The sequence below is a fragment of the Bombus vancouverensis genome, chromosome 16 (assembly GCF_051014615.1).
Source record: "Bombus vancouverensis nearcticus chromosome 16, iyBomVanc1_principal, whole genome shotgun sequence".
Lineage (NCBI taxonomy): Eukaryota > Metazoa > Arthropoda > Insecta > Hymenoptera > Apidae > Bombus > Bombus vancouverensis.
Genome location: NC_134926.1, coordinates 5,128,970 through 5,156,840, shown reverse-complemented (window position 1 = coordinate 5,156,840; position 27,871 = coordinate 5,128,970). Strand labels below are relative to the sequence as shown.

The 27,871-nt window shown below is 30.7% G+C and overlaps 7 protein-coding genes across 13 annotated transcripts; 2 read left to right on the top strand and 5 right to left on the bottom strand.

Annotated features, from left to right (window-relative positions):
• The first annotated feature begins 23 nt into the window (after positions 1-23).
• LOC117154615 (calcineurin-binding protein cabin-1) lies at positions 24-17,531 on the top strand. Its single transcript, XM_033329752.2, has 14 exons — positions 24-195; positions 600-2,137; positions 2,210-2,374; positions 2,438-2,626; positions 2,701-2,844; positions 2,918-3,098; positions 3,167-4,551; positions 4,629-5,004; positions 5,080-6,507; positions 8,594-8,757; positions 8,871-9,138; positions 9,223-9,369; positions 9,648-15,628; positions 16,158-17,531. Exons 1-13 carry the CDS (start codon positions 112-114, stop codon positions 11,328-11,330), a joined length of 7,752 nt encoding a protein of 2,583 aa, XP_033185643.2. The 5' UTR covers positions 24-111; the 3' UTR covers positions 11,331-15,628; positions 16,158-17,531.
• On the bottom strand, positions 6,510-9,414 carry LOC117154618 (pyrimidine-specific ribonucleoside hydrolase RihA). Of its 2 annotated transcripts, none has more exons than XM_033329758.2 (6): positions 9,280-9,414; positions 8,284-8,384; positions 7,633-7,819; positions 7,395-7,575; positions 7,053-7,303; positions 6,510-6,961 (listed from the first exon to the last, which is right to left on the bottom strand). In XM_033329758.2, exons 2-6 carry the CDS (start codon positions 8,352-8,354, stop codon positions 6,650-6,652), a joined length of 1,002 nt encoding a protein of 333 aa, XP_033185649.1. In that variant the 5' UTR covers positions 8,355-8,384; positions 9,280-9,414; the 3' UTR covers positions 6,510-6,649. The 2 variants fall into 2 exon arrangements, with proteins under 2 accessions (XP_033185649.1, XP_076481846.1); XM_076625731.1 differs by lacking the exon at positions 9,280-9,414 and adding an exon at positions 8,610-8,628 and having other exon boundaries at positions 6,576-6,961.
• LOC117154621 (regucalcin-like) lies at positions 12,006-13,581 on the bottom strand. The gene is made up of 5 exons (XM_033329760.2): positions 13,422-13,581; positions 13,133-13,342; positions 12,817-13,029; positions 12,623-12,735; positions 12,006-12,516 (listed from the first exon to the last, which is right to left on the bottom strand). Exons 1-5 carry the CDS (start codon positions 13,579-13,581, stop codon positions 12,268-12,270), a joined length of 945 nt encoding a protein of 314 aa, XP_033185651.1. The 3' UTR covers positions 12,006-12,267.
• Positions 14,149-16,310, bottom strand: LOC117154619 (regucalcin-like). Its single transcript, XM_033329759.2, has 6 exons — positions 16,176-16,310; positions 15,356-15,540; positions 15,057-15,266; positions 14,767-14,979; positions 14,572-14,684; positions 14,149-14,472 (listed from the first exon to the last, which is right to left on the bottom strand). Exons 1-6 carry the CDS (start codon positions 16,238-16,240, stop codon positions 14,242-14,244), a joined length of 1,017 nt encoding a protein of 338 aa, XP_033185650.1. The 5' UTR covers positions 16,241-16,310; the 3' UTR covers positions 14,149-14,241.
• A 246-nt stretch (positions 17,532-17,777) lies between the features above and the next one.
• Positions 17,778-21,067, top strand: Sec61alpha (SEC61 translocon subunit alpha). Its single transcript, XM_033329755.2, has 8 exons — positions 17,778-17,954; positions 18,153-18,220; positions 18,423-18,488; positions 18,568-18,778; positions 18,859-19,116; positions 19,196-19,362; positions 19,433-19,822; positions 19,904-21,067. The coding sequence occupies exons 1-8, from the start codon at positions 17,948-17,950 to the stop codon at positions 20,165-20,167; spliced, it is 1,431 nt and encodes a 476-aa protein (XP_033185646.1). The 5' UTR covers positions 17,778-17,947; the 3' UTR covers positions 20,168-21,067.
• A 518-nt stretch (positions 21,068-21,585) lies between these two features.
• On the bottom strand, positions 21,586-25,454 carry omd (integrator complex subunit 5 omd). Of its 3 annotated transcripts, XM_076625728.1 has the most exons (12): positions 25,299-25,449; positions 24,950-25,184; positions 24,737-24,866; positions 24,266-24,675; positions 24,029-24,164; positions 23,301-23,970; positions 22,991-23,238; positions 22,714-22,919; positions 22,503-22,649; positions 22,287-22,427; positions 21,945-22,205; positions 21,586-21,866 (listed from the first exon to the last, which is right to left on the bottom strand). In XM_076625728.1, the coding sequence occupies exons 2-12, from the start codon at positions 25,169-25,171 to the stop codon at positions 21,654-21,656; spliced, it is 2,784 nt and encodes a 927-aa protein (XP_076481843.1). In that variant the 5' UTR covers positions 25,172-25,184; positions 25,299-25,449; the 3' UTR covers positions 21,586-21,653. The 3 variants fall into 3 exon arrangements, with proteins under 3 accessions (XP_076481843.1, XP_076481844.1, XP_033185644.2); XM_076625729.1 differs by having other exon boundaries at positions 24,029-24,152; positions 24,950-25,454; XM_033329753.2 differs by having other exon boundaries at positions 24,950-25,453.
• An 872-nt stretch (positions 25,455-26,326) lies between these two features.
• LOC117154558 (protein MANBAL) lies at positions 26,327-27,740 on the bottom strand. Of its 4 annotated transcripts, none has more exons than XM_033329637.2 (3): positions 27,673-27,740; positions 26,686-26,868; positions 26,327-26,615 (listed from the first exon to the last, which is right to left on the bottom strand). In XM_033329637.2, the coding sequence occupies exons 1-3, from the start codon at positions 27,700-27,702 to the stop codon at positions 26,517-26,519; spliced, it is 312 nt and encodes a 103-aa protein (XP_033185528.1). In that variant the 5' UTR covers positions 27,703-27,740; the 3' UTR covers positions 26,327-26,516. The 4 variants fall into 4 exon arrangements, with proteins under 4 accessions (XP_033185528.1, XP_076481750.1, XP_033185529.1 ...); XM_076625635.1 differs by having other exon boundaries at positions 27,722-27,739; XM_033329638.2 differs by lacking the exon at positions 27,673-27,740 and adding an exon at positions 27,495-27,628.
• Between the last annotated feature and the right edge of the window lie 131 nt (positions 27,741-27,871).

The following is a 27,871-nucleotide window of genomic DNA, read 5'->3' as shown; positions in this document are numbered from 1 at the left end:
ATATACGAACTAGCACGTTGCATACTTTCAGTAACATGGCGACATTGAATAGGATTGCTTGATTTGTTGATGTTTTGTATGTAAGATCGAATTTGTAAAAAAATTTTTAAAATGATAAAGATATCGGCGTTGAACGAAGAATCCAGCGAAGAAAGTGAAGAGGAAGATTTACCGAGTATCACGAAAGAAGCTCAAGTACGTATCAACACTGTCAATTTTTTATTTCTTTAAGAACTTAACCTATGAATTTCTCAGTTATTAAAACATGGTTAATTTCTATCGGTGTTCAAATTTTATATAAAACTATACACAGAGAACATTCAGATTACATATCTATTTAGAAAATTAAATATCTATAATAATCTGTCTTAATTTACTATAATTAATTATATTTTATTTAAGGTTGTTTTGTTTTATAGATCATTTTATAATCGAAAAACACATTATTTAGTTAAATAGTCATCTATGATTCATGTAAACTCTTGAATCTGTTTCCTTTGAATTTTTATTCTTCAGAGGAACTAAAATTTATTGTTCATTATTAATAACATATGTTTCATTAAACTCTAAAAAATTGGATTTGTTTATATCTGTTTCAGGAACAAATAGCTCTTACCGAATATAATAAAGCTTTAGTATTATTAAAAGAAAATAAACAAGAAGATGCGCTGCATATTTTTAAAGATCTTTTAGAAACTGAATTGCTGGATGAAGTTGAAAAACCTGAAATACCTGATGGTAGATCTAGGCCAATGTTGTCATTAAAATATTCTTGCTTCAAGAATATCGGGGCTATACAGGCCATGTTGGGAAACTACAATGAAGCTGTAGAAAATTACTGGGAAGCAGCTAATTTAGATGATACAGATGTAACATTATGGCATAGAATAGGTATCTTAGCTATGAAAATCTCAAATTTAGAATTGGCATGTTCATCATTTAAGCAAGGTTTAAAATGCAATGCAAACCATTGGCCATGTTTAGATAACATGATAACTGCCTTATATGCAGTTCCTGACTATATGAATTGTCTTTTGTACATTTCTATGGCATTAGAACGTGATCCCAATTATGTAAAAGGTTTAGCTTTTCGTGATAAAATATTTAAAGACATTCCATGCCTTGAAGAATGCTATAAATTGTACAATAGTGACTGGCAATTAGATCCACCATTATATACTCAATATGATCATCAAATAGGAGATAAGTTAATAGCAGAAGCAAAGGATATTGCTAGAAGATGGGCAGAAACATGCAGCGTAGAATTCTGCCCTAAACCATTGCCAGATCTAACACTAAGAAAACCCATAAAAAACTATACTTGGTTAGATTTAGGAGAATGTTTATTAGATATGCATAGATATATTACAGAAAATAATTTGAGTTTTGTTAGTAGAATTAATCTAATTGTTCATAATTCTGAAGAAACAGCCAAAACTCATACTGAGGGAGATACTCAGGGAAATAATGATGTTAATACTGATCAGGAAGTATTGCAAAATACCATAACAGAGAATGAAAATGAGGTTGAAAAATCAATGAAGATGGAAATAGATGATGCAAATTCTCCATGTGAAACATTTGATGACAATCAATGTGGTGGTGCCGAATCTATGATGGATATTGAAATAGAAGATGATAAAAAATCATGTTCCAGTGATGTACAAATAATAGATGATGAAGACCTTTTGAGAATTTCAGATACTGATGCTGTACAATTTGAAGAACAAAGTCAAGTAAAAAATGATTTAGATGAACAAAATAACTTTGAAGTAAATGAAAATGGAGATAAATTACAATTGGAGAAAATAATGGATGATGCTGGCAATGAAGCACAAAATGATAATATTAGTGATAAGGATAGTAACAAATCCAATGATGAAAAAGACTCAAAGAAAGAAGAAGAGGTACAATGTAAGGCAGAAGAAAAATTGAATGTAAAGATTGAAGGAAAAGAAGAAGTACAAAAGGTGAAAAAAAGGAGGAGAAGTGCTCTATGCTTTCTGCAACAATGGGCTTGGAGTTGCAACAGTATGAGACGTTCTGCAAGAGTAAGAAGTTCGAATAGAAGAGAAGCTGAAAGAGATGATGTTCAATTAGAAGAAACTCTTAGAAGAATATTTCCTAGTACATTATTGTATGTATTTATAAAACATTTCTATACTTATGTAACTTATAATCAATATTATATAAACTGTTAATATTTTAGGCCAGATACAGTAAAATTAACCAAAGACGATCATTCTAAAAATATGGACGATTCTATGGATACAATGGATTTATATCAATTGTTTGCTAATCAAGAAAATAATAGCAATACTATAGAAGCAGTTAAAAGTTCTGACAGTTCAAAATCTCCGAGTCCTGAAACAAGGTAGGTCTTATTTAAGGATGAGCAACTGAGTTTTTGCAATAATTAATTTTCTTTCTTCTATAGTCAACAACAAAATTATTTCGGTACAGAATCTGAGGTAGCCGAAGTAAATATGTTCATTAATGAACATAGTAGTAAGAGTAATTTAATGATAATTATAGCAAAATATACGGAATTTTTAAGCACCAAATGGAACCAAGAATGGTCTAAAGGAATATTAGAGATATATTTGCAAGCATATACTTTTATGAGGTATAACAAATAAATGTGAGCTTTTCTATGTAAACATGTCTCAGATAATAAAATGCATTTTTTCTTTTCTACAGGGAACACATTCCACATCCATCACCATTTGAAGAAGATATAGATGATGATATTTTGAAACTAGATACTGAAATGACTTTATTATTTGGTGAACTGCATACAGATAAATGGTTAAGCAATAAACCAGACATAGTACCGTTTTCAACGTATGTTTTATTCTGTTTGTTTTATTATACTTCTCCAATTAAAATAATTAAAGAATTCCATTGTCTATTTTAGATTAGATAAACTTGGTACAGGAATGCCATCTGAGGAACTGGGGCATATAATTTTTACAAGCGTTAGGAGGGATATTTTAAATGAAGAAAATATTCTGATATTTCTAAGGGTTTTGTGGCTCAAAGCTAATATCTTTTTGTGCCAAGGAGATACAGACATCGTCATTGAGACTTTAGAATTGGTAAGTAATTTCAATTCCAGCACAAAGAGATTTTTCCTAATTTATCTAATCAGATATTACCTTTTCAGTTGCTAAGTCATATGCAAGAATTGGCGAAACAAAACAAAATGGTTTATTTAAAATTGCCTAATTGTAAATATCATTCTAATATCAGTATTAAAATAGTGGAGAAGAAACTTAAGTCTATCCAGAGAGGACAGAAATTAGGAGAAATACAAAATCTGTATGACGAAAAAAAATACGCTGAGCTAGCCTACATATTACAGGATACATTCAAGTTCGCAAAACAAGGAAATAAATTTTTATCCGTAAATGATAATATCGTTGATAGAGTACAACAGTTATCCATGTTACTAGATAGTTTATGGCAACTACAACAATACGAAGAATGTTATGTATGGGCGGAAGCTTGCCTCAACGAAGCATGGCAAAATTATTTAAATGCTTCCGATGATATAGAACAAAAGAAATGGACGAGGTCCGTCCTAATGGCACTTGAAAAATTAGAAGCGTGTACAATTGAAGTAAGCACTTTTGTTGTAAAGTATTTACCGGAAGCACGTCTTTCGAGATTAGTACAAAATTTGGTTCACATTGTTTGCAATCAATTAGATGTATCGGAAAATACTGTAGAGATGCCACTTGAAACTGTCTTGCCTTGGATCTTATTGCATTATGTTTTGCAATATAAAGAAGACAAAGAGAGAGCAAAGGCTGAATCGTCATACAAAAATAAGCATAGTTCTAATTATTCTGAATCAGATGATGAGGATGAAGGTGTTCCAGCATCTATCATGATTTTATTTATTGCCCATGACTTTATGGGACGACACTCATGGTGTTGCTACAACGAAGCAAAACTTTTATTTTTCACTTTAAATTTAGTTATTCCAAAATTGGAAACCCCTCAATTTTCCAGTATAAAAAGTAAAGTTTCAAAATATTTGGAACAAATATTTTATTGTCTATATGGTCATTATAATAAAGTAAACAAAGGGCGACCAAAACATATAGAAGACCATGGAGTACCTCAAATGAAAGTGACTTGGGAAGGAGCACAGTTATTGTTTAATTTTTATAAACCCAAGCAAATACCAGAATTTCATTCACCCAGGACTTTAACAATTAATGCAGACACAGAAGATCTGTTTAAACGTATAATAAAGTTAATTCCTCAAGAAAGTGATCCGAATCAAGTGATTGATGAAATGATGGCTTATATAATGGGTGAACGAGACACAATGCCGACCGTTAAGAAGCTTCTGCCGCATTCCATGTCCACTATTTATTATCTCCTAGCAGATTTTTGTTTTAAAAATTGTAAATGGAGTCCTGCTATTCGGTATTATTTATTGGATTTATGCTTTCATCCAACAAGATTGAGTTCTTGGACTGGACTAGCAATGTCATCCGGCACCGTAATAGAAACCTGGTTAAATAAATATAAACCAATGTGAGTAGTACTTCAAACTTTTTTATTAATATGATATAACACAAGTTAATAATAATGATTGTTTATTTTATGTTTAGAAACGAAGACTCACTTTTAGCAAAAGCGAAATTAACCCAATCCAGTTATCGACATGCTGTCGAGTTGGATTCTTGTAATCATATTATTTGGACTGAATATGGGACATTCGCATATGTTGTTCATTCATTTTGTTCACGATTACTAAAACAAGAAACAGACACGTTAAGTATGGAACGATTTGAAATCTTAGAAACTAGAAAAGAAGAAATGTTAGAAATCGCTTATCAGTGTTTTCAAGCATGTGCTCGTTTATTTATTGGTACTAAAGATGGAACAATACCGCATGATGAAAGATGGCTGTATCAATATATGCTCGGAAAGATAGCCGAAAAGAAAAACCAAGATCCTCCTGTATATTTGGAACATTACGCGAAGGTATTTGTAAATCTGTATACCATTTATATTGGACATAGGTGATATATATTCTAATTTGTTTATATTTAATTGCAGGCTAGTGAACTATTACATCACAATAATGCACAATACCCACGTAGAATAAGTCATAAATGTCCACAGCATTTTTCAGTTGAAGCATTAGAAGTACACTATCGAATTCATGCGAGCATATTAAAATATCTTGAACAGCATGAGGGGAAACCTCTAAAGAAATCTTTAGGACAATTGCTCCAATTTCATCTTGAGAAATGTGCTAAAGGCCCCTTCATGAAGTATACTTCAAAACTAAACGAGAAGGTTAAAGAGGAAAATCTTTTTACAAGTAATAAAAATGCTGGAGGAGAAATGGAGTTTACAGCTGAAGGAGACAGAAATATTGTTACTATCGGTCGACGTTCAAATAGCATTGAGGAGATTGAAATTATAGACAGAACAAATAAAGGATTTGGAACAAGTCAACGTATTGAACAAGGGAAGACAGAAGCACGTAAAAGACCTCTCGCAGAATTACCACAAGATAATGCAAAGAGGATAAAATTAGGTAACGTATCTCATTTGCAATTAATGCAAGACGTTGTAGCTTTAATAGATGACGTAATCACAAAAGTTTGTGATATGGTTTCACAAAAAGAAAAGAACGATGAGATTATGGTATTATCGAGCGATGAAAGTAATGAATCAAAATCACAAAGAAAGAAAGCGAAGAAAACTGTTGAAAAGACGAAGGTGAGTGTAAAATCAGAAGACAATAGAAAAGGCTCATTGACATCTTTAAAAATTGGTACTGTATTCGAAAGTGAAGGAAAATCGGAAAATGTTCAAGATTTAATGGACGCTCTTATGAAACAAGCGATGGAGATTAGTCAGGAAACACGACAATCTTCGCCTGAAGATGAAGATACAAGAAAGTTTGAAGGGAAGTGGTTTCAAAATGAAGATCTGCAATTAGGTAATAAAGAAATGAAAGATAAACCTCCCGATAAAAAGAAACTTGCAAGTACTACGAAGGAAGAGCTAACTTTAAGTAGGAGAGGTTCGCAAGAAAGTACAACAACTACACAAACAACTACGACAACAACCGAAACGAATAATTCTAGCTCTAGTAGCAGCGATGAATCAAGCAGTAGTGATGATAGTTCTGATAGCGATAGTTCAAGTGACACCGAGAGCGACTCTGGTGAAAGTGAAAGTGAGAAAAAGAAAGAGGACTCGGTTTTTGTAGAAAAAGAAGAAAATATGACTGAAGAAGAAGTTGCAACTCTAATAACATATTGTTTAGCTGGTTTAGAACAATGCATCTTAAGATTTTCGGAGCATTACAAATCGTTTTACAGACTATCGCATTTCTTCTTCAACAATAAGACTGCTAAGGACATAATAAAATGCAGGAATCTTTTGTTGGACAGTTATAATTGTCAATTTTATCGAGAGGAAAGATTTCAAGGACTATTTGCTGATAGAAAAAGCACTAATTTTTTCAATGTAAGTATTTTTTATCATACTTCTTTTAGTGTAATAGTATAATATTTTTAATATTTATAGCATAGTATAGTATTATAATAGTATAATATCTTTAGTATAATATTTATCCTTCTTTAAGTATTTACATGCGAAATATGTGTGTTTAAGAAAATTTGTCCAATAACAGTTGTTGGAAACCATCTGTATCAATCGCTTGTACAATTTTTGCATTTTTTGGTTTGCCAGTTAGATTAGTATAATCTACAAGTACCGAGCCCCTTGCGAGTCCATCGATTACAGGACTCACATTTGTTATTATAGATCTTGTTACAAGTTGTGGCTGTAGCATAATTGCAGCAGCCATTCCATCTGAAATACTCCACGAATTGGACTTTGTTAAACTTTTCCTCTCTGCTTTATTTAAGAAATTCACAATAGAAGAATTTATCTTTCCCAATACATTTATACGCCAGTCCTGCTCAAAAGTCACTGATATTTTATATCATTTTTTAATATATAAATTAATATTAATATTATATTATATTATTTTATTTTAAAATAATTACCACGGTTATGTAACTGTTCATTGCTGTCTCCCATGGAAGTAAAACACTTGTAGTGTTCTTATTCAGTATCATATAATTACCTTCTGGATCTTGATAAAAATTGAATTCAATATTAGGTGAAATATTACCAACTCCGCTAACACTGGAACCTAGTACAATGTGATTTTTTAAATACGTTAAAAATAGAGGTTCCAATGCAATTGCCGTAGCAACATTTGTTGATGGACCAATACTTAATAAAGTTATTTGATCTATAAATCGTAATAAATATAATTAAATATAAAGTGTTAAATTAACTTGAATTTATCGCACTAAATAATTTGATAATAATTAATTATTCACATGGATATTGTTTTACTAAGTCTATGAGAGCTACAGCTGCATGTTTACTCTCATCAACTTTAGCAGTGATCTCTTCTATAAAATTAAAGTCTCCTAGACCATCAGAGCCAAAGTAATTATCTTCAGTATATTCATTATATCCATTTATTAATGCTTTATGTGCTCCTTTATACACAGGTATCTGGAAGATATTGCAATATAGAATGTTTAGTTTAAGTAAAATTTATGATATACTTACGTCACTTCTGTTGGCGACAGTTAAAATCTTAAGTACATTAATAACTACATTTTCCATATATGTATTTCCATAAGAACAAGTAATTGCTAAAACATTATCTTCAGACTTAAGAGTCAAAAATATAGCTACTGCATCATCTGCCCCGGCATCTGTGTCTATTATAATCTTTTTCGAAACATTGGCAGACCTTAAAGAAGTTTTACTACAGCAACAAATTGCGTTTAAATTTTTTGTAACCTACATAATTGACAAGGCCGATATAACAAAATAGTAAATTCAAGCGTTAAGTAGTAACATCAGTAATTTAGCCATACATAGAGCCGTTCATGTCTACATTATATTACATTCTAGATTGCAAAAGTCATTTGTGAATTAATATTTAGTATTTTCGCTTACATTCATATTTCATTCAACTTTCATTACATTTAACTTTCGTTCATATTAATAAAAAAATTAATCTTATATAAGATTACAAGACGCAAATTAACTTAAGACTTGATATAACACAGTTATTAAAGATTATATTTTCGGAAAAGAACGAGAAGAGATAATTTTAAATTGCCATCAATGTTTAATGAGACTCGAACTCCTCATGTTCCTCCAAATGTGACTTCATTATATCAATTTTTAAATAAATTATTAAGTTCTTACCTGACACTGTACAGCAACAAACAAAATGAGATTATAGCGAACAGATTGCAACAGAACAAATATTTCTTCATCTTTTTTTTTCAAGCAAAAAGGGATGTTACCTAAATGAGAACAATAAGAGTTGTAAGCAAAAAAAAATAACAAAGCATATATTTATTTAACATTTCCTTCCATAACTGTGTTATTTTATCGGATATATTTGCTCACTTATTTTTTTCATAATGGGATAATTTGTCACTATTTTTTTCGGAATGGGATATTTATCACTTATTTTTTTCGGAATGGAATAATTGTCACTTATCTTTTCCAGGGCGTTTGGCACATACCAAATAGAGAAGTTGATAGACCAGGAAGTTTCGCATATCATATGTCCCGTTCCGTAACGTTATTAATGCAAGTACTGAAAGAGACAAACGATGGTCGAATGTTAATGCAATTGAGCATGCAACTTGGGAAAATTCCAGAATCAGACAAGTATATTTTAGATAAAATATATATTTTACCTTCTATACACGCATTTATCAACAACACTTTTTCCAGCGAAATTGTTTAACGTTTCAATTCATAAAATTGGTTCATTTTTCTAGAAAATATTTACGTGATTCGGAAAGAGAGCAGTTATCTCGTCAAGCATTGACTCTTTGTTTACAATCTCTTAGAACTAAGATGCAATTAATGGGAACAAGTACCTCTGATCTTGCATCCAACACAAATGCAGATGCTAGAACTCAAGTACTTCTTGACACATATTGGGTTTATCAGAGAGCTTTAAAAAGTTTTCAAACTAAGGAGCAAACTATACAAACACTTGCTTCTTTGTTGGTGGATACATATAAAACGTATATCGGCAATAAAGTAAGTGAAGATTTTGAATAGAATATATATTGTAATCGTTAGTACATAATTATTTCATTTGATATCTTATATCTGTTTTAATAGAATTTGGAAGGAAATGTTTTGGAAACTGCTACAAAGTATTGTAATGATTATAATTACAATCGGACGGTTTTAAACAAATTCTTCTCCAGCCTTGACAAACCACCTACAGAGAATCAGACACAGCCTCAAGCAACATCTCCAACTCCTGTAAATTTTATGCTTTTATATCGTTTCATGTTATCTATCATAAAGCGTTGTTGGAAAGAATTCGATATAATCATAAAGATAAGCATGCGTAATGACGCATTAGGTATCATGTATCCAGATATCATGTATCCCACTACAACAAATATAACAATACGTGACGGTGAACGATACAGATACTATACTCCCTTGCACCTGTGTTGTCCCGCTAGTATTCTTTCCAGTAACGCACAGTACAAATATGTCAATATTAATACAATTTTTATTTTCGATATGTACAGGTAGTCGCGTCCCAACCGCAAGTGACTTCTACGTCGCCACAATCTTCTCAAAATCGAAAACCATACCGAAATCTAACATCCACTGGTCGACCAAGAGGACGTCCACCCAATGTAAATAAATATCTACAAGCCATGCAGCAAAGTAGTAATACAATGAATCAATTCAACGCGAAACCTACTTTCGCTAATTATATGGGGGCATCAGGAAATCGTTCCTTGATGAATCCCTATTTTATGCATCCATTAGTTGACCCAAATATGTTGTCCGCTTTATTAACAAGCGGCTTAGGCAACAGTATGATGGATCCTTTATCGGCAATGAATTACTTAAATCAAATAGGCAATTATCAGGATATTCTGAGACAGTATCAGAATAATCTTACCTCTTTGTCAAATTTAACCAGTGGATTAAGTAATACTATTGCCACTGGACCTAATATTAGCAGTGTACCTACAATGAGTACCTCCAGTTCTAGTATGAATGTTGCTCCTACCATGAGCAATTTGAGTAACTTAAACAATTTGACTGTGCAACAATTACTAAGTTTAAGTAATTCTACGGCAACAACAGTGCGTTCCACGCCTATGTATGAACAAGCAGCCACGACAAAAACTACCACAACTGTGTCAATAACTAAAGATAGACCTAGTATATCAATAACCCCAGTAAATACAGTACCACCTAAAAGTAAACCATCGAAACAGAGTCCACAAAATGACTCTCTACCAGTTCAACTTCCAAAATCTCTACAAATATCACAACCATCGAAGCCTATCTTACAACCACCAACTACGCAAGTGTCTCTGTTGAAGCCATCCATTATACAAACGCACGTTAAGACTAGCCCACCAAAACAAATAAGCGCTCCTCAAATTCGAGTGTCAAAGTCATTAACAGAGCCTCAACCAGCGCACAATCCTTCCTTATCGCATTCTCCTCTGAAAAGTAGTGCTACAACAAATCCATCTGTGATTCCTCAAGTTGTACACACAGTACTAAGTCCGTCGATTGGAATGAAACAAACAGTATCTATGAATGTACCGACTTCGCACTCAGGAACTTCATTACAACATAAATTATTGTCAAAGAAAAATTCACAAAGATCGTATTCGCAGATGAATGTACAAAATGTAGCTAGAAAAACAAAACCAGCTAAAACAGTGTCTGCGTTGCCGAGTAACTTATCGAACATATTGAGTGCGATGCCTGGGAACTCGACAATGACGCAATCCCCTTACATACCACCAGAATTGAGTGGAATCTCTGTAAGTCCGGTAAATCCTCAAGCTAGCTTGAAAAGTCCAAGTACAAAATATTCACCATACAAGAAGTCCTCTGCGAAAACGAAACCAGCATCAATGGATATTTCTAGTTCTTTGCCGAGTTCGTATTCTCAAGGAAATTCCGTAGAAGCTTTCTCGATGCTTTCCCAATTGAAACAGCATTCGCATTTAGAAATTATACCTCAACAAAAACCTCAGCAAATAAAGACGACTATGGAATACGCGAAAAATTTGTCTTCGGGAGGTAGTGTAGTTCAGCAAAAAGTGTCAGAATCTTTGAGGCCATCAGACTGCAAGAATATATATGACTTACCAAGAGGAAAGTCGAGTAATGTTTCTGGCAAGAAAGGAGAGAAATCCACTAATGATAGTGTCGAAATTATAACATTAGACGATTAAATCGTCGCTATGAAAACATTTTTAGTATTTCATCCTTTTCTTCATAATTTCTTTTTTCATCCCATTCTTCAATTTCGTTCATTGATGTATTGTTCATGCTGAATGCAATTTGTCATCCGCAATTTACAATGGTCGTGGTATATAAATGATAAGGTACACAGTCATGCAAATAATATTTTCTAACGTTTTTGCAGTGTACAGTTTTATTTCCATCAAGAACGACTGAAATAGCCTTCGTTCACTAGCCTTCTCACTTCTGTGCCTAATGGAATCATTCTATATGAACGGTTTAATTATCACACGTGAAAATAGATAATAATAGATGTATTCTAAAGTATGAAAATAATTGACATGGAATTTTTCCATAAATTATACATATATCTAAGAGGCTATCTGTATCTCAAGAAAAAAGTAGTGAAAGTTTAATTCTTCACTAGTTAGGATGACAAGCCTCAGGATGACAATGCTTGAATATCACTACTTTTCACAAAGTTCTCGTAAAGATTGAAATAGCAACACAATAACGAATATAATTTCACTATAATTCCAAGGAAACGTTCTTGCATATTAATAAAATGATATATTATTTTTCTACTCTATAAATTCAGTAATCAATACAATTTTCTTTGTACGTAAAAAAAAAAGATAGGAAAGTATAATTAAACATTAGCAAAATACTTGTACATTTTTAATGAATAATTTATAGATATCTTTTTTATTAAAACACAGTATATCTGTACATATATAGAGTATTGTTTATTTCAAATAAGGAACTTAAAATAATCCTTTTCTAACTTATAGTTTGTTTCTTTGCAAAAACTATTAAAAATGTAACTTTTATATATATATATAATCTACAAATTCATTATGCTAGTAATTTAATATTAAAAAAATGTTTTATATATTTATACAATATTTTAAATATTTATATGTACATCTATGTTAATTTATTTGGTAGTTTAACCGAATTTGCAGGAAAACCGCGAACACCCAAACCTTTGATGGCAAATAAGTAACCAGCATATGGTTGCTCTTTTAACTGATTTTCGTTTAATTGCACAGTCGCTGTTGTTACATATAAGATATCCAAATTAGGACCACCAAAAGCAACACTTGTTATGTTGTTGGCACCATTAATCTTAACAAAACGCAACAATTCGCCCGTTCTCGGATTAATATTGAGAACCTAAACATTAAACATATTCTCTTCTCAGAAAATAAATGTCAATTATTTCCTCTACAATGTATTTTATAATAATTATGAATCGCCATAGGAATGTAGTAACACTCACACAACCTCCGTTAAACACAGCAACCCAAAGGTTTCCATCCGTATCTATAGTCATACCATCTGGCAATCCAGGAATATTATTTTTTTTAAGATCAAAAACAATCTTCTTATTTGCTATAAAATTTAAGATTTAAAAGTGTAAATTTTGGTTAACATAACACAGAATATATACCAAATACATTGTAAATTTCTTACATATGGTTCCTGTCTGACAATTGTAATCATATGCCACAACCTGATACGTAAATGAATCAATATAATAAAATATATCATTATCAGGATTCCAGGCTAATCCATTACTTATGGATACCGGAGATATTTGTTTTTTCAATAAAAGATCATCACCCATAGAATAAAAAGATCCCGCATCAAATGGAATATCTCCATCCTTTTCAGAACCCATTGTTCCTAAGAAGAAGAATAGATTACGTAAGAATTTATACTATATGTAAGAATTTATACTATGTGAGTAATATACTTTCATATAAAATAATTTATATTTTTAACCAACCAGCCCATAATCTTCCAGAAGAATCTACTTTTCCATCATTCCATCTGATCTCTGTTCTCTTACCATCTGCAGTAGTCAATGTTTGAGGTATACATTTTGCAAGATCTTTTTCACTATTCCAAGAAAGTAGCATTACATCTATACCAGATCCAACAACAAATTTGTTGGTGCTACCTTCAACAGGAATAACAAATCCAACTGGTCCATTTTCTAATATAATGATAAAAATATATTTATAAAACAGATTATAAATACCAAATTACGTAATACAAAATTCTTAATTACTTACCTACCAAAACAGATGTAACAGTACCTGTTACAGGGTCAAATCTGAGTACTTTCTGGGCAAATATATCAACGAAATATAATTTTTGAGAAGCACAATCCCAATGAGGACCTTCGCCGAGACTGTATGGTCCAACGAGTGGTTCGACAGTTACTTCTGACATTTGTCTGATTTAATAGTTAACTGTTAGTTACTAGTTATTATACACACGTATAATTTGTATAGTAACAAATGCTTTTAAAACACAAAAAGTACAAAATACAGAATGTAAAAATCACTTAATCTTTCAGTAAACTCTAAACTTCGTAATTTGCCAGATTGAATTATTTTTAAAGAATAGAGATGCTACGCGAGAGTTCTTCATTATATATCATGGCTTATGAACTTTGATAATAGTATCTAGTACTTTGATAATCGTAGCTAGTAGATAGCAAATAACAGTAGTTTACTAATACCATTTAATAGTATATACGTACAATGATCCATTACAACACAAATATAAGGTTATCATTTTATTATAAAGTGAACAAGTTAAAAAACGAAAATATTATTAAGTGATGTTTGATAAAAAGATATAAAAATTGATTGTGCAACATAATGTAATTATATTACACTCATCCAATATAATGTAACTAATTTACGGAATTGTTAATAGTGATGATGTGCTTTAATGCTAGGTTAATCATTTTATTACTGTTCCTAAAATTTAAAAAATAAAAGAATGCAGAAGTTTTACTTAATTATCTTTATTGTTTCTTTTTTGTTAATATTGTTTGTGCAGAATGATTATAAAGTGCATAAGAATATTCATTATTAAAAATTATTATGCTTTAAATGAATTTGTAGGAAGGCCATGTACTCCTAAGCCTTTTACAGCAAACACATAACCAGCATGTGGTTGTTTCTCAAGTTCCTCTTTGCTTAAACCACGGCTAGATGTTGTTACAAATAAAGTATCTAACAAGGGCCCTCCAAATGTGCAACTAGTTACTTTTGGAACAGGAAGTTTCACAAAGCGTATTACTTTGCCAGTGTGAGGATTAACATTGACCACCTATTATATAATACATGTTTTTCATATTATTGTTTTATATTACATTTATTTCATAAACATATTGTTAATTATATATAAAACTCTTACAACAATACTTACAGCACCTCCATCATATAAAGCTATCCAAAGATTTCCACTTATGTCTATAGTCATACCATCAGGTATTCCAGAAACATTATTTTTTTTAAGATCAAATACAATCCTTTTATTAGCTGAAATGAATTATATTTATTACAAGTTTAATTCAACATGAGTTTTGTACTTTATATTTAATGTTTTTCAAAGGTTTCATACATATAGTTCCATTGATGGGCTCAAAATCAAATGCAGCTACTTGAAGCGTAGGAGTATCAATATAATATAATGTATCATCCTGCAGATTCCAAGCTAATCCATTACTATTAGTAACAGGAGATAATTTCTTTTTTGGTTTGAGATCAGACTTAATACGATAGAAAGATGCTTGATTAGGAACAACAACTTCATTTACTTCTGGTCCTATTGTTCCTATAGAAATGTAAATGAAACATGTAGTATGCTTAAGTTATTATTTTTATCTATTAGACTGATAATTTTCAACTAACCACCCCAGAATCTTCCTGAAGAATCTGCTTTTCCATCATTCCACCTAGTACCATTGCGATCTGTATCAACAACAGCAAGTATTTCAGGAAGTGATTCTGTAGTATTTTTATGACTATCCAATGTAGCTAGGATGAATTTTGTACCACTACCAGCTACAAACTTATTAGGTTCTCCTCTAATAGGAATAGCAAATCCAACTGGTCCATTTTCTAATCATTAATTCAGAAATCAATATTAATTTATGAAAATGAAATTGTTCTCTTTTTACAGACTCTAGATATACAATATTAATGATTACCTATGAATATGCAGGAAAGATGTTTTGTTACAGGGTCAAACCTACATATTTTTTGTGCTTCAATATCAACAAAAGAAAGCTTTTGTGAATGATGATTCCATAAAGGGCCTTCACTATGTTGAAACCTGCCAACTATTGGTTCAATAACTAGTCCATGGTTATCTTTTCGTTTTCCATGAGTTTCTCTACGAATAACAAAAAAAGGCAATTATTTCAAATAATACGGAACAATAATTCTCACGAACTATCGGAAGTTTTTACATTTATAATACAGTTCGTAATATAAGAGAATATTTTTATTCACACGGCTTTTATAATTTTCGTATTTTATATATATACATACTAGTTGTTACCTAGATTTCGTCCACGCATAACTAAGAACTAATATGAGTTTAACTTCGCGATTCTAAAATCCCTGTCATTTATTTGTAATAGAAATCAATATAGTAAATAGTATTCGAAACAAAGTTACGTTAATCAGACTTGGGTTTCATTTATGCTCATTGTTTGGTTCTTGAAGCCCGAAGGAGTAAGCGTAATGAAATGTAATCTGTGTCCATTTGGAGGAAATGTACTTTCCAACTGTGAACGAATTATCCAAATCGGTTAAATAGTTTCTGAAATTATACACACATCCTACGCACAAACCTTTTCTCTTTATAATATTAGTATAGATAGATGATAGAGTTCATATTTTCTTTGATACTTAAAAGCAAATAATTGATTAAAGATCAATAAAAAAAATCATTTGTTTATATTTATAATCTTTGTGCGCAAATGACTGATATTCTATAAGTTTCAGGAGAATCCTTTCACTTACCCGCCATGAACGAAAAAGCCAAGATATAGTCCGAGAAGTAAAACTGTACCAGCAATATTTTGCATTGTATACGAGACAATGCTAATATGTTCAAAAAGACAAACGAAAACTGACAATTCTTGCAAAACACTTTCCAAGGAAAAATGTGAGAATAATTATGGCAGTTATCTTGCTTGCTCCTTATATAGTATTTCCCCATTCACTTCTCGCTGATAGCAAATTATTTAGAATGTACATATTTGTAGACAATAGCATAAACTGCTAATAAAATCAATATTGCTGTTATGTTTGATGCTAGGATAACCTATATTTATATAAAGATAAATTTGGATGATTATTTATTATTACTATTATTATTATTTATTTTTTTCGCAAATGACAATTATGAGTAGTTTTCTGCAATAACGTCACTTCAAAGAAATTAGGTAATGTTCATTACCTTAGAAATATATACATGATCCTCGGTCAAACCAGAAATAAAAATTTGAAATATAGTATTTTGAATAAATATATTCCTTCTTCGGAAACATAAATTTGTTCGTACAAGTATACAAGTACAAGTATAAATCAAAGATTATTTATCTAAAGATATAAAAATAGTTCTACAGCAAGAACGATTTTTTATACTAAAATGCGCATTTTGCAATTTGTAACTTAAGTTTTTTAAAAAATTTTATTGTTGATTTTGAAAATGCCTGTTATACATTATAATTTGCAAATTCATTGTCTTTGTTTTTACGATAAATATTTATGTAACACTCGACAATAAACTGTATAACTCGCAGTTCTTACGCTTTGTCTCCTAATGGAAAATTTATGTAAGTCAATATAAATTGTCTTGTGATTACAAGTTAAAATTTAAACGATAACGATATTTTGACAAATGACTTTAGACCTTCAATGTCTATAGACTTTCTGATTATTTATCTTTTTTAATCATTTTTCTAAACTAACTTAAAATTTGAAATATTTAAGTTTTGACACGCTATTTTTATCTAGGTACTTTAGTAAACAGAATACCAGGTTTTATGACATCAAAACTCAAGAGTTGTTCATCAACGAGAATTCAATTCTGTAAAGATTACAGTTTGACGTAACGTTCTGTTACAAAGAGTAATCGGATCTTATTTTTTTGAAGATTCTTTCTTGTTGCTCTGTTATGAATATCTTGAAGACAAACTTTAAAAATCTCCGACGAAAGTTTAAAAATATACAATAAGACAAAGTTATACAACTTTTAGATAAGAGAATGCATTATATTAAAAAATAATTTTTGTATAACATTTATTTCTATATTATATCACCTTGTATACGTATCTTATACATGAATTGTAACAAAAATATTTGTCAAAGTTTCATGATTTTTAATTTACTTTCTATACCTGTATTGATGTCATACGTTCATCGAAAAATTATTTACTAGTTTGCATCCAAGAAGTATACAAGGAACATGTTAAATCAAACGAATTTAAAAAAGAACATTTGACAATGCGCACGTGCGCATTTAACATAATTGTAGCGCCATCTAACATCATTTCCAAGAATTTCTAACTCGCGCCGGCCAACATCATCAGGTCACGTGACAATAGCATATTGATACGTGTCGACGAAGGGAGCCACGACTCGCTACGCTTTGCCAATCGAGCATACGCAGCCGAGTTTGCTCGGATTCTTACTTTAATCTAGTGTCTTCGCGGCATTGTTGATTATAGAGTAAGTGGAAAGCGTCGTAGCATCGTGATCCTTTAGAATAGTTACACCTCGGATTCAAAATGGGATGTAAGTACACTGTTCCCAGTCAGAAATTCAGAAAATCTTTTATTCAGGATTACAGTCGCTGTGATTAACGATAACCGTAACCTCTTAATTTCATTTTTCGTACAACATATTGTTCGCTTCGTTGAACTTTTAGTATTTCAGTTTCTAGTTCGGTATTTTGTTAACGTGAGAATTAACTTTCCACCATATGTTTTTCAGTCAAATTTCTAGAGGTGATAAAGCCGTTTTGCAGTATACTTCCGGAAATAGAGAAGCCGGAACGTAAAGTAAGTCTATGTCAATTTATTTTTGTACTACATTATGTAGTGTATTCCAGTCGCTTAAAATTAATCTTATTTATGATCTTTTAAAAAGGTTTCTCTATTGATGTATTAATCAAATTCAGCTTCATTTAAATGTTTTCTTTTAAATGTTTTAGATGTTCTTTATGCTTTAAACAGTAATTTAAGAGGTCAAACATTTTTACAGATTCAATTTCGAGAGAAGGTACTATGGACTGCGATTACCTTATTCATTTTCTTAGTATGTTGTCAGGTAAGAGTTACTTTGTAATAAGCACTGTGTCTATTCAATGAAATTTTTATGTTTAACAAAACATTTTCTGTCTTCCCAGATTCCTCTATTTGGAATTATGTCTTCGGACAGTGCAGATCCCTTCTATTGGATTCGAGTTATACTTGCATCAAATAGAGGAACTCTTATGGAGTTGGGAATCTCTCCCATTGTTACATCTGGTCTGATTATGCAACTGTTGAGTGGTACAAAAATAATTGAAGTTGGTGATACTCCAAAAGATAGAGCTCTCTTCAATGGTGCTCAAAAATGTAAGAAAAGCACAATGCACCTTCAAGAATATTGTATGCCTTTAAGTTGTAACGTGCAATCTAATTTTTACTTTTTGCAGTATTTGGAATGGTTATCACTGTTGGTCAAGCTATTGTATATGTAATGACTGGAATGTATGGTGATCCAACAGAAATTGGAGCTGGTGTTTGTTTATTAATTATTATTCAATTATTCGTTGCTGGATTGATCGTATTATTATTGGATGAATTGCTCCAAAAAGGGTATGGATTAGGAAGTGGAATCTCTCTTTTTATTGCTACAAATATTTGTGAAACAATTGTATGGAAAGCATTTTCTCCAGCTACTGTTAATACTGGTATGATCTTATTTTCATTTTTCTATTGATATTCCTGAATATTGTAACTATGACAACGTCTTTATTTCATTGTCATTAGGACGTGGCACAGAATTCGAGGGCGCAGTAATCGCATTGTTTCATTTACTTGCTACAAGACAAGACAAAGTTCGAGCTCTCCGTGAGGCGTTCTACAGACAGAACCTTCCTAATCTTATGAACTTACTTGCTACAATCCTAGTATTTGCTATTGTAATTTACTTCCAGGTAATAAAATAAAATTATTTTTAATTTGAAAAAATATCAATTAAAATTCTAATTATATATTTATTTTTAGGGATTCCGTGTTGACTTGCCAATTAAATCTGCCAGATACAGAGGACAATACAGCAGTTACCCTATTAAATTGTTTTATACAAGCAATATTCCTATCATTCTGCAATCTGCATTGGTGTCAAATTTATATGTTATTTCACAAATGTTGGCAGTCAAATTTCAAGGAAATATTATCGTGAATTTGTTGGGAGTATGGTCCGACATTGGCGGTGGTGGTCCAGCGCGATCTTACCCCGTTGGAGGATTATGTTATTATTTGTCACCACCAGAATCTGTGGGACATATACTTCAGGATCCCATTCATGCTATTCTTTATATTCTCTTTATGCTTGGTTCTTGTGCTTTCTTTTCGAAAACGTGGATCGAGGTTTCTGGCAGCTCAGCAAAAGCCGTAAGAATTTATTATATTATTTTCATTCTTTATGTTTTTAATAGATATTGTATTTTAATCGAACCTAAAATTATTCTACAGGTCGCAAAACAATTAAAAGAACAACAGATGGTAATGAGAGGCCATAGAGACAATTCTATGATTCATGAATTGAATAGATATATTCCGACTGCGGCGGCATTTGGTGGATTGTGTATCGGTGCTCTGTCTGTACTGGCTGATTTCCTTGGTGCAATCGGTTCAGGTACTGGTATTTTACTCGCCGTCACAATCATATACCAGTACTTCGAGATCTTCGTTAAAGAACAAAGTGAAATGGGTGGCATGAGTACACTACTTTTCTAAACTCAATTTACATAGACTTTAAAAGTGAACTTTTTTAATTCTGAAGAACTGAATAATAATTTATTGTAAAGTAAGTCCATTTGATGTCAAATACTGTTAATTACTTCATAGAGTAATGGAAGGTCTTCAATATGAATCAAATCACACATTTTTATTCTTTGTTTGCCGTTGAGAAGATCACATATATAAATATACCTTCATATTACGTAATAGTTTTTCTTTTATTTTTTACATATGATTGTAGCATACTCAAAAATATTCAATTAAGTATCAGTTGCTCGCAAGCATGTATCAGTTTCGCGACCACCATCTATAGATTTTGCAATTAATATTGTTTATTTGTACATCATGAAAAATAATACCTCCTTTTATATGTGAAAAATAAATAGTGATTCTACACTATGTCAATCTATATCAAATGGAATTTTGAATAATGTAACACGTTGACAAAGCGTAGAAGTTTGCACTCGAACGTGTAAAATGTAAAATGCTCGAATGTAAATACAGGCATTCGGTGTAATTTGAATGTTCTGGATTTACACACAAGATGTTATATCTTCCAGACAACGAGCAGTGTACATAGGAAGAAAGTGATTAAATATTTTCAGCATTTTTTACTAGTGTTTTATGCTCCGAATAAAACGGGGTTATGTAAAAGACTCTCTCAAAGCGCGCGATTAAGATCGTGACGTTTATGTGAATCGAATCATTGCATAATGTATAATCATTTCGTCAGGACGAGACACCCACCTAGGGTATTCGTACAACCAATTAATTCGTACAGTGTTCGCTCATCATAGATATCATCATTCCTATATTAATAATGATACAAAGCAAAGTAACATTTCTTTCTTGTATGTATTTAGGTGAATATGCTTTTATAAAAATTAAAATTTATTATTTGTTTTGTTTTCCTTTTTAGTCTGACCTGTATTAATTTCTCTTTTTACTAGCATTTGAAAGTAGCGAACTACATTTAAGTGAATGAAAGTAATATTCATTCGATATAATTAAATGAAATTGGAGAAAATTATTTATAAGTTATCTGCATTGTATTTGTATATCATATTATACTGTATATTATTTAGTTGTATTCAGATATTAGTAAACTTAAAAAATTCCTATTTTATATAATACAAATGGTACCTTTTATTTTATACATAGAGTTGTTATAAAAACATGACTAAAAATGTATTTATTGTTATACATTTCGAGGATAGTAAATGGCGAACCCAATGTTTAGACATTAATCCACAATATCATTTTAAATAAATACAAACTATATTAATGCAATATTAATTGAGAAGTTGTTCTACAAATGTAATTTAATAAAATAATCTAGAAATATTTTTTACAAAAATGTAAATTTAAAGGATGTGTTAATACTTATTCTAAATATCTTCTTAATATAACATTAATTTCTTAGATTTATATCATTTTATTCACAAAAATATGTACATATGGTAGAAAATTTAACTATTTATTTTTATTGTAAGAAAAGAGCAGCATAAAGTGGACCCAATGTATGAATATTGGATAACAAAACTAAACGAAGTGTTTCTGTAAACCGTGAATTTGGAGTAGAAGTGTCCGTATCTCGCCAAGCTATGTTAGCTCCTTCGCTACGTGTAAAAAGAGCAGGTGATGGAACATTTTCACGCATGTAAGCCCATACACATTCTTTCATTATAGTATTTATCTACAATAAGATATGTTTTATTTTGATTTCAAATATTATGTATGAGTATGAGGTTATTATTTAATCATAGAAACCTACCTGATGCGGTTCTAAAACTGGCAGAACATCCCTTATACTTGCTAATGGAGGTGGTAATAACTGACCAAGTGCCATAACACTCACGAGTAAAATACCTTCTTCTATATTCCAGTTAGCCATAACTGTGGCAGCAATACCTCTCAATAGAACTGAGCAGTAAGCTAAGGCTGGTCTGTACCAAGCTGTCAGTTCTAATAATGTCCATAATAATGGAACATCCTTGAATGTCCGATGGATTTGCAAATCTCTTTCTATAGTAACCTAATATAGCAATTGAAACATTATATTAAAGTTAACTGTTAGCATTACAATTATAATACTTCAAAATTATTAATATGATACCTTTGTAAATTCTTCATCAGGCCATGGTAATCCATTATACATAACATCAGGTGAAACTAGCTCAACTAACAATAAACTGACCATTGTTAAAGCATCTAGATTCACAGGATATCGTTCCGATTCACGATTACTACAACATGCCTATTGAGTTTAGGCATTGAATAAATTATTTAATAATTTTATCCAATAATTGTATGATATTTTTAGAAATTTTACCTTTATTACATCAATTAGCAATATTTTATTGAGAGCAATAATTTCTTTATCAATATTATTTTCTGGTGGCGGTCTCCGAGGACCATGTCCAATTACTCCAGCGTGAAACACTGAAGAATGTTTCTGAGCTAACATCGTACTCGTAACCTAAGTAGAATAAGATTCATATAATTCTCAATAGAAATTTTTAAATATTTTATAAAACCATTACCTGTTTGTGGTTTTGATGCAAAAGTAACGTTTCCTCAAACTTTGGTTCAAATTTTTCTTTTGCACCAAAATATTTTGCAGGATTATTATTGATACTATGTCCCAGAATTTCTCTTAGAGCTAAAACTCGAGCACATGGCGAATAAAAAGTTAAATCTTTTAATAAATGACAAACGATCTTCACACCCTGTTGTTTTCGTGTGATGTCTAAAATTTAGAACTTTATCGAAATTTTATTTATAAGATTTTGATTAAAGAGAGACTAACTGAATACTTACCATCTTCCATTATGCATAAAAAGAAATACTGTATCATAGCTCTCGTTAATTTCAAAGTGAGTTCTACATTTGGGGAAAAATTATCTTTTTCAGGCATACTAAATAAGTCTAACATTTTAGCAATATCATTAGCCAAATCGAAGTCAGTTGTTTTTGTTAACAGAGTGGAGATTTGGTGTAGATTGGATTTTATAGCTTGAGTTATCATTTTTGACCGGAGTACTACTGCCTTGTTATACTTCTCCCACCTATTAAAGCAAAGTTATACAAATGTATAAAAAGTATAACACAACTACCTTAATGTGCTTACTTTAGCAATACTGTAAGATTTTGAAAGAGTTGTCTTGTTTCTTGTTTTTCTATAACATTTTTGTAATTTATTTCTCTAAGTGCTTGTTCAACTACTTGTGTAAAGTAACTGTAGCTGGCTAATACATTTTCCGTCTCAGAGTTATTAGACGAAAATAATACAATGTTATTAGAAACAAGCCGAATCAGAGCGGCAAGATGGAAAGTAGTTACAGCTTTGATTAACATATACGATGCTGCAGATATTAACATATTAGGATTTTGACTTCCAAGAAAACATAGCAGTCTGATAGCTGTTTGAACTCGCAGTGGATTTTGATTCAAAAGTAATGGTAATATTACTGGAAATTCTTGTTTGACTGAATTTAGTAAGGCAATATTTGTAGATTGTGGTCCATGTGTCCTCAAAAGTAGATCTATCTCTTGCAATACCAACTCTAGTATCTCAGAACATACGCTTTTTACGCTTTGAGCAGCGTTAACACTATGATACCCAACATTACTTGTATTTAAACTTGCATCTAGCAAAATATTTATTAGCTGAGATGCTCCTTGTTCACATCCTAATATCAGATGAACAGTTAGATCTATCAGGGCTTCAGGTTGGTTATCAAAATATTTGCACCAGTCTGAGGCAAATAAAGCTAACTGCGGGATTATATCTGGCTTTACTACAATAAAACAGATAAATTATATTTTATCTCTATAACGTTAAATACATCTACTTACATGTTTGCAATATATCACTAGTTATTGCTTTTAAAAGAGTTTGCGAAAGAGAAGCCAGATTTAAAAGAAATGGAACAGTAGCCAATTTTTGATTCTTTGTATCCTCATCGATATTTACATCTTCCTGCAGACTCCACTGAAGGTATTATTGTTATTGTTGTTATTATTACTAATATTATTATTAAATGTATTTTGAGAAGCATTAGTTAACATTATAGTATGTAGAACAGTTTTTACCTTGAATAAGTCTAATAATGCTGCTGTAATATCTTGAAAGTGACTACCAGCCAAATGACCCAGAATTCCAACTACTGAATTCAATTTTGGATCTTTAACATTATGTTCATGGTCCATTGCACAAAAATCTTTTAAACCACATGATAACACTCTGGTAATAACTGTATTTGGGAAACAACTTCCAACATGAGCTACTACCCAATCAAAATGAGGACTATGTAATACGCTAGTATCTAATAGTGCTTTAATACAAGATCCTGTATCTGAATGCATAAGACATTGAAGACATTGAGCAGTGATATCAATTAAAGTACGGGTAGCACAACAAGACATCCATTGTTGAAGGAAATCATTAATTCCAGCATTTGCAGGTAAGTTTCCACGTTTTGCATATTCTGAAGAAAGTTTACCTGTAATAAAATTAACATTATTTCTAACAATCTGACTTCAAACAATTTAATGATTGCATACCTAATAATTCTAGTGACCATGCTGAAATAATTGGTGCCCATGCTTCTGGATTGCCATTAATAAAGCTACTTAAAACATTGTGGATTTCTGCTATTATAGATTCCTCACATATTGCTAAGTTTTGATTTGTCTAGAAAAATGAGATATAATTTAATAGAAATCTTTAGCTGTATCATGCATTTTGTGCAATCGTTGCACAATTACTAAACTTACTTCTAGCTGACGAACATATTTGGTAACTGCAATAAAAAATACATTGCAGAAATATTCAAGTACTGCATCTCTTGCGGCAGGTACATTTCGAAGTAAAGTCAAAGCTGTTCGCGTTACATCAAGCGTGCTTGTACTATGAGTCGGCCGAACAGCTCCGGAAATAAATTTTCTAACTTCTACCAAAATGTCTTGTGGTGACAATACTCCCGTTGAATGCAACATCTTGTATTACTCTCTTAATGAAGCGAAAGATATAATTTAGGAAATATGATCATATTTACTTTTTCATATTTTTAGGGTTAAAGCATAATGTTAGAATCAATTAATTCCAGTAAAGCTTGATAATTACTATGTTTATGAAAACCATTTTTATACTTTTATTGTTACTATTATTTACGTTCCTAAAATTAAGAAGTATAAATCTAAACAAATGCAAAAATAGAATAACCTATAACGCTAAAGCATAAGATACAACGATATATCTTCTTCGTCACCCCCTTTAAATAGAGTTGTTACTTGTTGCCTGTAGGTTGCGCACTTCGTTTTGATCAACATTGGTATATGGAAAGATCGATTTTTTAATCGAAATTTTAAATTTTGATAAAGAGAGCATTTATTCAGTAAAATATTTAAAACATTGAGAATCAGTTATAGTCAATTATAGCATGTGATATGTGTATTAATATGAAAAAAAGTAAAATGTAAGTATGTTATTAAATATAAAGTTATTTTTATAGAATTTATCATATGAAAGACAAAAAAGCATAAATATAAGCTTTACTGCGTTATATCATTTTTGATTTTGATATGATAAATTCTAAAAAATTACAGTTAAAATATTTTTTATACTAATCAGTTTTCGATCATGTTATCCTAATACTTTTTAAGTAGAGTGAGCGAGTTAAGTAAGCGATTCGATCGATGTTGTATATAATAAAAAATGAATGTTTCTATTTACGTAAAAATACCGCAATGTGTAGTAAAATGCACATCTATTATTGCATTTGTGAAAAAACATTCGTGTATATGTAATTCATCTTTTTCCTCTAAGATTTTGTCCTAATTTCGGCAAAAAAGAAATTATGGTTTGTTATGTGAATCACCCTGTATAATTATAAATTATTTTATAAGCTATTAGCGTTTCCTGTATGTATTCGGATTACATCTTTTTGGGATTTATTTGTCATCTGTATTTTTTTCAGTAACAATAGTTTTACGATAATAAATAAATGTATTCACGCAAAAATATTATTTAAATACGTTATTTTTACAATATCAAAATTTCTTAAAAGTATAAATACAAATCTATATTAATAAGATATATGATATAATAATGTATAATAATTTATACAAATATGAAATGATTGACAATTAAAGTATGTTTTTGTAAAAACAATTTTATTTCATTCATATTTTTAAATATTTCTTAAATAGTTAAAATGTAATCGATATATTTAGCATACAATACTTTATCAGAATTGCACAAATAATAATATATAAATGTAGTTTTCCTAAGAAATATAAAAATGATTCAATAATGTATTTTTTGTACAGGCAAGGAAGCAATTCAGCGTCTTTTTTTTTTTTCTTGTTTTCGTGGTCTATGAGGTCTCCTTGGGGTTACTTGAGGACTATTTTCTGAACACTCTACGTCGCTTGGATCATCCTGTTATTAATTCATAACTTGAGAGTATCTGTAAGTCAATTAAATTAATCATAAAACATATATGCAATACCTTTAAAGCAGCTATACCATCGGAAGGGCCCCTTTGAAAAACCACTAGTATTGCCAATAGACATATAATTTGGTATAATGCACTAATATATAATCCAAACCTTAAAAATTGTTCAAATAAAGTCTCTTCTGCTGGGAATAAAAGTTCTTTTAATTGTGGATCAGTGTCTGCCATTTCCAGATACTAAAAAAAAGGGATAATTATCTCAATTCCTTTAATCTAAGAAATAAATTTTTATTCTTCAACAATTTTTTTTAGGAACACATAAAAGATTAATACTATTAAATTAGTACAACCGATATTCCATAAACCTAGTCTATTTTCAAATTACAGTGGCTTATAAAAGTATTTGAACACTCTTACAAACTTTTTATGTATGTATATTTTACAAAGTATTTTGAAATTTCATTAGCACTGTAACAAGACACAACTATCGTGATTATACTGATAAAATTTGAAACAGATCTTTTAATTTTTCACTAGTGCATGTTTGCAATAAATGGTATCAAATTTTACTGTTATGATCACGATATGTAATTGCGTCTCGTTACAGTATTAACGAAATTTCAGAAATTTTCGTATAATGTACATATAATCATAAAAATTTTCTGCAGTAAGTATTAGAAAACTTTCGTGGGACACTGTATTTATACTATTTACACTATTACTAAATTAAAAATATTTTTAATTGTGAAATATGGGTAAGTACTATTTTTCTAAAATATAGCAAATACTTAGAAATCAATAATCTAAGCAATATAGCGATCGTAAAATTTTCATAGCATGCAAGCTTGACAAATACTACCAACTTTCTCACTGACGTTTATGTCAATAATTATTTAAATGTCAATTGACTTTCATTAAGATATTGAGGTATAACTGACATTTAAAAACAGTTGAACGAAATAATCAAACGTTAATTCATCTATTAACACAACGACGTTCTATTATAAATGACACGTAATAAATTTTGTAATTTTTATTTACTTTTTTTGACGAAGGAAAAGAGACGAACATAAAATAAGTATATGCTTACTTATTTTACTTGAAGTTGGCAGCAGAAAGTTTATTCGTATATTTCAAACCAGATGTCATTCTAAACTGACGATTCGATTTAGGCGCCAGCTATCAGTAACATATGATATTAACATCTGAAATCTAACGCGACGAAAAATAAGTATATTCT

Bases quoted from the DNA above. Each gene is read 5' to 3' on its own strand.
- LOC117154615 (XM_033329752.2), top strand. From the start codon at position 112: ATGATAAAGATATCGGCGTTGAACGAAGAATCCAGCGAAGAAAGTGAA. The intron at 2,627-2,700 runs GTATAACAAATA...TCTTTTCTACAG, and splicing joins CAAGCATATACTTTTATGAG to GGAACACATTCCACATCCAT. The intron at 2,845-2,917 runs GTATGTTTTATT...TGTCTATTTTAG, and splicing joins GACATAGTACCGTTTTCAAC to ATTAGATAAACTTGGTACAG.
- LOC117154618 (XM_033329758.2), bottom strand. From the start codon at position 8,354: ATGAAGAAATATTTGTTCTGTTGCAATCTGTTCGCTATAATCTCATTT. The intron at 7,576-7,632 runs GTAAGTATATCA...AATATCTTCCAG, and splicing joins CTGTCGCCAACAGAAGTGAC to ATACCTGTGTATAAAGGAGC. The intron at 6,962-7,052 runs GTAATTATTTTA...ACTTTTGAGCAG, and splicing joins TGAACAGTTACATAACCGTG to GACTGGCGTATAAATGTATT.
- LOC117154621 (XM_033329760.2), bottom strand. From the start codon at position 13,581: ATGTCAGAAGTAACTGTCGAACCACTCGTTGGACCATACAGTCTCGGC. The intron at 13,343-13,421 runs GTAAGTAATTAA...TCATTATATTAG, and splicing joins TGTTACATCTGTTTTGGTAG to AAAATGGACCAGTTGGATTT. The intron at 13,030-13,132 runs GTTGGTTAAAAA...TCTTCTTCTTAG, and splicing joins TTCTGGAAGATTATGGGCTG to GAACAATGGGTTCTGAAAAG.
- LOC117154619 (XM_033329759.2), bottom strand. From the start codon at position 16,240: ATGCAAAATATTGCTGGTACAGTTTTACTTCTCGGACTATATCTTGGC. The intron at 15,267-15,355 runs GTAATCATTAAT...ATTAATGATTAG, and splicing joins TCTTTCCTGCATATTCATAG to AAAATGGACCAGTTGGATTT. The intron at 14,685-14,766 runs GTATGAAACCTT...AATTCATTTCAG, and splicing joins GCCCATCAATGGAACTATAT to CTAATAAAAGGATTGTATTT.
- Sec61alpha (XM_033329755.2), top strand. The intron at 18,221-18,422 runs GTAAGTCTATGT...ACATTTTTACAG, and splicing joins TAGAGAAGCCGGAACGTAAA to ATTCAATTTCGAGAGAAGGT. The intron at 18,489-18,567 runs GTAAGAGTTACT...CTGTCTTCCCAG, and splicing joins TTTTCTTAGTATGTTGTCAG to ATTCCTCTATTTGGAATTAT.
- omd (XM_033329753.2), bottom strand. From the start codon at position 25,171: ATGTTGCATTCAACGGGAGTATTGTCACCACAAGACATTTTGGTAGAA. The intron at 23,971-24,028 runs GTAAGTAGATGT...GTTTTATTGTAG, and splicing joins TAGTGATATATTGCAAACAT to TAAAGCCAGATATAATCCCG. The intron at 22,206-22,286 runs GTATCATATTAA...TTGCTATATTAG, and splicing joins CTGATGAAGAATTTACAAAG to GTTACTATAGAAAGAGATTT.
- LOC117154558 (XM_033329637.2), bottom strand. From the start codon at position 27,702: ATGTTCGTCTCTTTTCCTTCGTCAAAAAAA. The intron at 26,869-27,672 runs GTAAATAAAAAT...CCTTTTTTTTAG, and splicing joins CTTTTCCTTCGTCAAAAAAA to TATCTGGAAATGGCAGACAC. The intron at 26,616-26,685 runs GTATTGCATATA...AATTAATAACAG, and splicing joins ATGGTATAGCTGCTTTAAAG to GATGATCCAAGCGACGTAGA.